This window comes from Pomacea canaliculata, linkage group LG10 (assembly GCF_003073045.1).
Source record: "Pomacea canaliculata isolate SZHN2017 linkage group LG10, ASM307304v1, whole genome shotgun sequence".
In the NCBI taxonomy this organism is placed as follows: Eukaryota; Metazoa; Mollusca; class Gastropoda; order Architaenioglossa; family Ampullariidae; genus Pomacea; species Pomacea canaliculata.
Genome location: NC_037599.1, coordinates 20,103,501 through 20,113,489, shown reverse-complemented (window position 1 = coordinate 20,113,489; position 9,989 = coordinate 20,103,501). Strand labels below are relative to the sequence as shown.

Sequence of the window (9,989 nt, the reverse complement as noted above, 5' to 3'; positions counted from 1 at the left end):
GTACGCAACCAGACACTGGGGATAGAGGCAGTAAGACATGAACAGAGAAACAAACAAACGAGCATATACTCATTCTGTGGGCATTCTGTCGGTGGTAGGTAGTTCGGGCGACAGTGCAAGATAGGTGTGTGAGTGGATAACAGTGAAAGACAGGGGTCATGTAGAATATTTGTACTGTTGTGCCAATAATCCGTCTCCTGCTACTTGAAAATTTCTGTACTTCCGCTATACACAAAACTCGAAGATATTGAATCGTTTTCAAATGACGCTGCATAAATATTCTTATCTTGTGTAAACTGATGTGATATGCTGCCCCACCTCTCATGGGCTAATAACAGTCCAGGTCAAGGACAACACTGTCACCACGGTAACTGAACGTTGGGTAACCATGTATGTGATGTTGGAAAACGGCGAACACAGGAATATACTTGAAAACGGTGAAATACAAAAATACATTTGAAATAGGGACGAATGAGGTGTTAGTGAAGCTCTGGCGATGATTTATTGAAACAAACTACAGGAGCACTCGTCTCGCGGTGTGTGTGTGTGTGTGTGATGGCTTAGTAATCCCGACACCACCCTCTTCTGTACAAGATGCGAACCCTCTGATAAACTGACCTCCTGTAGCAGACATATGACTTTAGAGAACGGTAGGCTGTATAGTATAGTATAGTATACTGCTGATCTCAAACAATCTTCTGTATGAGTAGGTCAGTGAGCATGGCCGTCATGTCTGAACTTATCGTCGTTGTATTGAACAGTACACTGAACTCCTTTTCACACATTGTCGTAGCTTCAAGAATCAGCATATGGCTCGCCAGTTCCTGGACAGATTACAGGATATAGCGGTATGGGCCCCTTCACTGAAAAACCAAGGTGCAGCTGACGTCAGAGGTCAAAAGGTGAACTTATATTTTTAAAGACTGCAGTTTCACACTCCCAAATCCTGTCGCATGCCCCAGCTGTGTCGCAGCGCGTACCTTGCACAACCACACTAAATAGAGGGTTTGTTTACTTGCAACTTAAAGTGTCGTCAGTGGATTATTCTGGAACCTAATATTGTGCCGGAGTGTCTCTAGCTACAAGGCTTTCCTCTGGACTGTCATTACAGTAAATCCTTCTCGGAAACGTGTGCCATCGTAATCGCCATTCTCTCTACCCCAATCCTCCTACACACATGAGAGTCATTCTCCATTTACCCACTCATCTCTTGTCAGCAAAATACCGACATAATCTCTTGCCAGTGAAATACCGGCATAATCCTTTTTACCTGCTCTTGTAATTGAGGCAAAGTTTACTGTCACCTGTACCTCCAGTGTAAATTTTACCATCGTTGTGCCAAAACAGACAATTACCACGAACATTAACTGTTACCACCATTTCTGCTTCGGTTGTTTCAATCAGCTGCATACTGCTATAGCAAGAAGTCCTCACGGTGCATAGTCTTTTTTCGTCAACTCCGTCTAGCACTGCCAACTCTTTTTTCTTGAACTCCTAAAGTTTTCTGCTCCTTTATTCGACCTACAGTTATGGCTGTGAGGGACAATATATCACCTTCCCCCTCCCCACCTTTCTGCAGTTGGTGTATTGATCCCCTCGGCTAACGTCTGCTGAGAATGTTGTAAGCTATTTCACGATTATTAGTTAGGTGTGACATACACTGACAGCATTATCGAGCACCGTGAAGGCACTAAAGATTTCTTACTGAGCTTGACAATTCGGTGACCTAAACTCTGACCCCGACGCAATGGCGGGACCGTCCTTGTCAAGCGAAAGATCGTGGATTGGAAGGACAGTGTTTTGCTGTCTCGTGAGTTGTGTTCAGTTACTGCTTGTAACGACTCGTTCAGCGTTCAAATCCTATTATTCCCACTGTTGGTGTTCCTTGCCCGCCTGGTTACTCCACACTTAGAGATCAGTGCATATTTCTGAATGGGATTTGGAACGTAAGCCAGGTCTTGAAGATCAACGGTGGCAGATCAAGTCCTTGGTCCACAGAAAAAGAAAATTCCCAATATAATAGGATCCATATAGTCCCAGGTAACAGTTATTTGTTAAAATGCGCAATTGCTACAGCTTAAGGTTAGGTCATCTGATGATCATTCACACACTGTTGCTCACGGTCATCAGAAAACAAGATTAAACAAATTTATTGGTTTGAACCAGACTCTTTACACTGGACATTTTTACACCGACTTTACAAGGAAACGTTTAACTATACCACACTCAAGAGTGGGCAGACAACATCAAGAATCAGTTCAACATCGGAGCCACTGACCTTTCACACTCATGACACACTTTCCTAGCCATCCATATTCGTGCCAGTTTAGCTTCGAAGCCGATGGCTGCAGTTGCAGCTAAGCCTACAACCGTCTCCATTTCATTTTAATGCAATTGCAGCGTTTTTACGAAAAACGTTGTCATTTCGAGGTCGTTGTAGAAGTTTACCAGTCGTCTGTGTAAATCTGGATACTGGAGTTGAGGGCGTGTGTCTACCACCATGAAACTAATCTTGACCACGCATGTATTTTAGTGTGTGTATGTGTGTGTGTGTGACAATGGCCAAACAAAAGGAATGAAGACATGAGTGACGCTTGTGATGTGACATCGCGGACTTGATCGATGTCGAGCGGCAGGTGAGTTAGTCGTGTTCCAAAAGGTGACTGGGAGCCGCGATAACTTAGATGTAGTAGTTGAGGATGCTCTCGTACAGCTCTTGCCTGCCTGACGCCCGCTGAGGCTCTCCTTGCTCCTTTACATACGCCTGCAACATTGGAGAACGTGTGACTTCAGGTTCGTGTCTGCAACCGCACGTGTTTGTGGGTAAGTGTCGAGATTGTCAATAGAAGGGAAGCAATTGTCTTCGCTCGACACTGTACTTAAAATAGATTTACTTCCCTTGAGAAGATTGCCGTTTTACACATGCAAGGTAAACACTTACACAGACAACCACAAAGAAAAGTATTCACCTCGCAGTCCTCTAGGGTGGCCTCTCCGCTGGCAATTTTGGCTCCTATGCCGCTGTTGAAGCTGCTGTATCTCTCCTGTGACACATATTAGCCAGTCAGTCGCTCAGCGAGTTGGCTAACGATATACCATTGGAAGGCTTTGTATCTCATCACCCGTTATCCCGCCATCATCGCCAACCCTGCCACTTTGCAGCAGAATAGATTTTGTCAAGTTACACCATCCCCTTCCCTAGCCTCCGGTTATGGATCACATACCCTACATCATGCATGCAGCATAGGAGATGTGGACACGTGTACAAGTGAATAATACTCACCTTGACATACCGGGGCAACACATTGTCCTCGAGAATCTTGGCGGCACATCTCAATCCGCGGGCCAGCGTATCCATGCCACCTGCAAAGAGTGTAAACATGAACTTGAGAACGATTACTTCGGCTCGACTGAACACCAGAGAACGTTTGCGAACGTCACTGATGCAGAAGGAACCAACGGCCTCTATTTCACCTGACACTGCACACAATGAAGGTACCAGTGAGGTTCGACTTGGTAACACCGCGACAACAGACCACATTCTGGTTAGTTCCTCCAAAATGTGTCGAAGATCGACTTAAGATAATGCAGCTTCATAACCATATTCATGATATAATCATCTACCTGTATTACAAGTATAAACATGTGATCTTATGAGCGCATGTACTAAAAGATACACCGATAAGGCATCAACAAATTATTTGGCAGTCACCTATGTGAGCAGTGAACATGTCAGCAAGCTCTGTAGACTCCCGCCGGACTTTGCAGTCGAAGTTCAAGCCTCCCGGTGCGATGCCGCCCTGCTCCAGAATGGTCTGTATAGATAAGCAATCAGGAATGAAATTTTTGTTTTGAGGCCAGTTCCTTAAGACAACTCACTGAATTCAATAAACTTTTATATGAAAACTAGACACCAGGCCAAGAGAACCACCTCTCCCTTCCACACAGAGAAGCGAACGTGTATTAACTGCACCAAAAATTACAGCCTGAAGAAACCACTTTCAAATACACAGCAAGTTTTATCTCTATACAATTTGTAAGATAGATAAGTCTATGTAAGTCAAAGCATTTTGTGCGAAAGGGTTCTACAGCGATCTCTGAGGCTAAAAGACAATTCCGCGAGGGAATCGTGCACACCATACCTTAGCAACCATAGTGCAGTTGCGCACATCCATGGGGAACTGATCCGTGTCCCAGCCCAGGTCAGGGGACCCCGTGTTGGCGTCAATAGAGCCCAGAAGGCCGTAGCTGAACGGAAGTTAACAGAAAAAGATGTCAGCAAAACAGCTTGAATGGTGCTAAATATAAAATGAAATATTAGCAGCAAACGTCGGCAGATTGCTTTTTCTTTAGGCTGGTTGTTTACTTGGAAGTGTGTACAGCAAACAGACTCAACTTATTAAAGGAACATTCTGACAAAATACGTACGCAGACGCCATGATGATATCGTGTTCGTAGGAATGGCCCGCAAGCGTTGTGTGGTTAGGCTCGATGTTCAGCTGTGGCCAGAAAAAACAAGTTTGTAATGTGGAACTTACACAAATTAAAACTTTAAATCGAAGTCATCTCTATTATGGTTGTGATACAGATTTACACTTGCCGTTGATTAAAAAAGAGAAAGTGAGCACATGCCATTGTCCCTTGTTTCTTTTGGGCCGTATGTATCGAGGACGCCAACTGATAAGCTTGCGACAAAAATAAAACAGGAAGTTTTAGCACATCACAGCTCGTCACATGACAACTGGTTGGCGGTCTACTGTTAAGCGCCGGTGGCTAGTTACCTTGACTTCGCCGTCAAGCCCGTAAGTCTTGAGGAAGGCGATGACTGTCATGGCGTCTGCAAGCAAAATGCAGGCGATTATCGACATGTGGCTACATATGGCATTTTGGGCTAGACAGATGCAGACTGCATCATAGGAAGAAAGCAAGGGGCGGGAATAAAAACCTACCAGATAACAGCAATAAGCACACATCACGTAAAACTGCCGTAATGGCATTAATTGACATTATTCCTCACCGTAGTCATACTGATGCTTGCTGGGCTCCTTGGGCTTGGGCTCGATCAGAAAAACTCCATTGAACCCGATTTTCTTTTTGTAAGCTGTTAAATCCAAGCAGGCAAACAAAGGAGAAGTTGATGATCAAAATTTTAATCGCAACACATTACCAAATACTTTCTGACGCAATCCTGTGTGCTTATCTCGATTGAATTCCCAATTATTTAGTCAGATTCTTTACAACAGTACCTGTATTCATACAATTGGCAAAGCGTTAAATTATGCGCTTTAATTGTTAATCAGTGCCGACAAAGTCTCTTTATCCAGCTTGGATGCAAGCGGATTACATGCGGACCGAAAGGTAAATTAGTTAAAATAATTCCGATAAGAACTGTGCTTAATTCATCTTTCGCATTATAGTCTGCTCTAAACAGCCCACCTTGCTCGTGTGTCTGTTTGCGAGTACGTGACCCGTGCTTAGCTACAATCACTTCTCCTATGAGGAGAGCTATATGCTACAGGTAAGGATAATGCCGTGTTGTCACTGACCGATGGCCATGCGGAAGAAGGCAGCCAGGTGGTCCAGTTCCGCCCGCACGTTGGTGTTCAGCAGTGAGTGATAGCCCTCACGGCCTCCCCAGAAGACTGGAACATAGTTCAGAAAGAATGTCAGAGATTCTTGTCCTAATCATCTCTCCAATAAAATAATAAGAATAACTATCACGACATTCTAATATGTCTCCCCTGAAAATAAACTACTACAAATTGACTTCTTACCAAAGTTCTCCGCGCCCAGCTTTTTGGCTACATCCAGTCCTTTCTTCACCTGGGCAGCGGCAAATGCAACCACGTGGGCATCTGGGTTTGTGGCGGCACCATTCATATACCTGTCGAAGCACCACAGATCCAAGTCTGAAATCTGTCATGGAACGTCTCCTTCGCCAACTCTCCACAGCCGTACCCGGCCCCCTCCCACTACTATCAGACTAAAATAAGAAATTATGAAAATCTTAAATATATTTCATTTAAATAATACGCAATAAGTACATATTCACACTGGTTATACATGTAATACCGTACATAGATAAATACCCGTTTAATACTGCACTGCCTCTTTTCACTCACCGAGGACTGGAGAACAGGTTGCAAGTCGCCCACAGCAGTTTCACTTCAGTCTTGTTCTGCAGCTCCAGAGCCAAATCCGTGATCTCGTCCAGGTTTTTGGCCGATTCCTCTACTGTGGCGCCTTCAGGAGCGATGTCCCTGCACACATATTCCCCAAAATGACCTCAGTGAAGGCTGTGATAACTGCGGCGATGGACGAGGGATGAGAAGCTATGCATGGTACTTTGTATGATGGTAATGCTCACGTTAGCAGGATAGAAATGATTTTCTAATCACTCAGGTATGTGAAATAACTTGAAAGTTTGTACAGTATCTGCAACGCCTGAAATAAAAAAAAAAGGTAAAACTAGAAATCAAAAAATTTTTTTAATCCAAAAAAAATTGCACAGACCATACCAACCAGCTTTCTTTCACATCTTTTCCTGAGTTTATACATAACAATTACACTTAATCGTAAGCTAAAGCCCTGCGTATCTTTCTCCATGCAACTAGAATACCCTTCGCTCTTAGCAAAAGATAAATTTCAGGTTTTAACTGAAGTGGCCACACTCAGCACTACTGAAACGTTAGGTGAAGGTCTCGTATATTTTGCGAGTTTCGGCAAGAGATGTAGGTTGCGGGTCCAAATGTCAAGGTTGAACGGTTGTGCAGCATAGCACAGCTTTCCCGTCAACAGTCAGTACTTTAACGAAGCCTTTAACTGAACTGACATTATGACCATGCGCTGATGCTGACCTTACCCTCGATAACATGTCAACCCTCTGCATGAGTCCTCAAGAATTAAGCTGTTTGCCACTCACACCTATCGAAACTGGTATGCTACCCCAGTGTCTGGCCATGGCATTGAAACTGCGGGTTGTGTGTGTGTCTCCCTATCTAAAGTCATGGGTTAAAATCTCGGCTCGTGTAAAGACACGTCTTGATAACGGACGCCTTGGCGTATTTTTCACTACTTATCAAGTTCAGGTAGACGATAATGAAGCTGTCTTCACAGCCTTTGCTGTAATCGACGGATCGAGTTTGAAGCTGCGTACAAAAGCGAGAGAGCTATTTCCACCGAGAATCTGACAAGGGATGAGAATGAACAAGACAACACTAGATACAGCTGTTGCAACGGAAAAGTGGAATGTGCAAACTGGATCCAAGATATGTTCAGAAATTACATGACAAACAGGCTAAAGCTGACAGTCCTCTAGCGTAACAATTAAGGTTTCACTATTCGAATCGACGAGACTTACCCATCGTGAAAACTGTTCCGTCACTATCTGTCTTCTTTGTCTTTCCTTTGAGAAACGTGTTTAAAATTCAAATCCATGAGACCTACCTGTCGTGGAATGTCCAGTATTTCACGCCAAGTTTGGAGAAAAATTCAAAGGCAGCACGCAGACGACGCTTGGCGTTGGCCATCGAGTTGCTGCCGTCATCCCAAGGTCGGTCAAGAGTAGGGAATCCGAACGGGTCGGCACCTGCCATGCACGTGAATCAAGGAACTTGTACTATTAATCGTCACCATCGTTAGCAACTCTCTTCTCTCACGTCATCCCATTCGCAGGATGTTTGAAGCTAACTTGTGCGTGTGCGCATTTTCAAATGAAAATGCGTTTACTTCTTATCAAGATACAAACTTCCAAAATGTCCATTACTAATTTCGGTTCCCTCGCAAAGCCTCCGAGACGGTTTAAATTCTCTTGCAATGATTATGACATTAAAATCATGACATCAAAAAGCAGAATGTAAGTCGATCCTACCTGTCCCGCGGAAAGTGTGCCAGAAGCAGACAGAGAAACGCAGCCATTCTTCCATGGTTTTCCCCATCACCACCTGTAAAGATAACGATGCTACTGATTTTGTTTACAGCTAAGCCATCGCGACACTCAAACGTGTGAGCGCTGTTCAAACTACTGAGCTCATCGTCATGGACATCGCTTCCTCGACACATTTCAAGCTCGCTATTGTCGCAGCTGTCTGTCGAAAAGCAGCTGCACGATGTACACATTGTCACAACTGGACGAATTAAACATTGTCACACAGCGGAACACTTACTTCCTTGGAGTTGTACTGTCTGAAAACGAGGCCATCGTCGGGACCTGCATCAGGTTTGTAGGGGATGTTACCGATTCCTGCGAACAACCAGAAGGCGTCTGTCAACCTCACTTCAAAACTCCAGCTTGTATCTCAGTGTTGCCAGTCCCTTAGCCATGCTAAGGCATCTGATAATATTACAAGTTCTCGCGTAGTTCACTCTTCCGATAAGACAATATAAACGGGCCATAAGACAATGGGAAGATAACACCTTGCAAAGTGTCCCCCCCCCCTTTCCCTGGTCCATTATGTTAGAGATTCTACAACTACAAGCATATCCTATTGCTCTGACTGATATGAAAGTGAAAAGTACACCAAACGAATGCAGGCATACAAAGGAAGACGGCAGAACGAGCGATAAAGTATAAAAAAAAAAAACAATACAATGCAGACATTATGGAAGTAACAGGTTTTCTATCTCTCAAAATTTCGATCTTTTAGCGTGAAATCCAAAAGCGATCTTTACATTAAAATTTATTTAAATAAAATTTATCCATCGTGTTTATTTAACTGTGTAGACCTCTTGTTATCACTTATGCAGTGCAGTGTATGCACTATATAGACATTTAATTCGAGTTGTGGGTCCTACAGTACATTTCTCGGTATCTCGCCAACTTCGAACGCGAGAAGAATGCTGGGTCACAAACTGTGTATATTGTGAGTAAGAATTTCATGAGGACCAGAGATACAGAGATACAGCTGAAAAACTGAAGGAAACCCATGCAACACTTTCAAATAATTCGCGCATGCGCCGTGACCTACGTGATCGTCTGCAAACGCTCTCATCGCTAGACCTTAACCCCAATCCGCCACGAGTGCTGCTGAAGAAAAAAACTTTTTCTCACCTGCAAAAAATTCGGCGTTTTGCTGGTCGTAAGCAGCAAAGTTCTTGGCTGCGGCTGCATCACCGGAGGCGGGTGCAAACGACGACATTGTTCTTTCCACGTTTGAGCTGAACTGTGAACAAGGCGCACTCCCCTTCTGCCGTCCTCACGCTGCTCACACGCAGCGCCCCCTGGGTAACTGTCACGAGACGTGGGATCAGAGTGCCGCCCCCTTGCGCATGCCTCGTGTGGTACAACGCATGTACACTGAGCCGCTGATCAGAGTCTATATTGTTATTTATAGTCTCTACACTGATACAAAGCAGGTAGGTATCCATATAGCACTGTCTGTAGGAGGATCAGGGAAGGGAGGAGAGCACATGGGTTCGGAGCAGAAGGTTGCCTTTGTCACTCTGTGCCCTAGACTGTGCCCTTATTTAAACGTTCACTGTCCAGAGTCAGGAGATAGAAACCCTTTAGATTTACCTTCTCCATGTGTATAAAATTTGATGGATACTTTGGTAGGGTTTTTTTTATCTTCTTTTAAACAACTGGGCTATAGACTTATAGGCTGTAGTATCTAAAATAATCGAGTAAAGAAGCGGAAGAATTCCACACAAACATGACGATGCTTAATTCTGTTATAAAGACTTGAAAAGTAGTTCTGATCGTTGTTACATAACTCGTCTTCCACCCACGAGATAAGCTGTGCAAATCCATGGTATAGTGACGATAGCCGAGACGGAAAAGAGAATCCATGCAGGCATTGGAGAACAAAGTGCCTGAGAAGGCTGCTCCGGATCTCATGCAAAGGACACAAAACCAAAGACTTTGTACGAAACAAGATTGCTACACTCAGGACACCAGGAACCTCTCCTTTCAACAGTCAGACGACGTAAGCGGGTCTTCTTTGGTCATGTGACCCGGCACGACACCCTGTCGAAGACTGTCTTTCAAGGCA

At 44.2% G+C, this 9,989-nt stretch overlaps 1 protein-coding gene across 1 annotated transcript; it reads right to left on the bottom strand.

The window, feature by feature from the left end:
• Positions 1 to 2,134: 2,134 nt before the first annotated feature.
• Positions 2,135 to 9,241, bottom strand: LOC112574261 (xylose isomerase-like). Its single transcript, XM_025255204.1, has 15 exons — positions 9,050 to 9,241; positions 8,166 to 8,242; positions 7,871 to 7,943; positions 7,447 to 7,588; positions 6,123 to 6,260; positions 5,775 to 5,884; positions 5,547 to 5,642; positions 5,018 to 5,101; positions 4,782 to 4,837; positions 4,429 to 4,499; positions 4,143 to 4,248; positions 3,713 to 3,815; positions 3,284 to 3,363; positions 2,970 to 3,044; positions 2,135 to 2,764 (listed from the first exon to the last, which is right to left on the bottom strand). The coding sequence occupies exons 1-15, from the start codon at positions 9,135 to 9,137 to the stop codon at positions 2,681 to 2,683; spliced, it is 1,383 nt and encodes a 460-aa protein (XP_025110989.1). The 5' UTR covers positions 9,138 to 9,241; the 3' UTR covers positions 2,135 to 2,680.
• Positions 9,242 to 9,989: the final 748 nt, after the last annotated feature.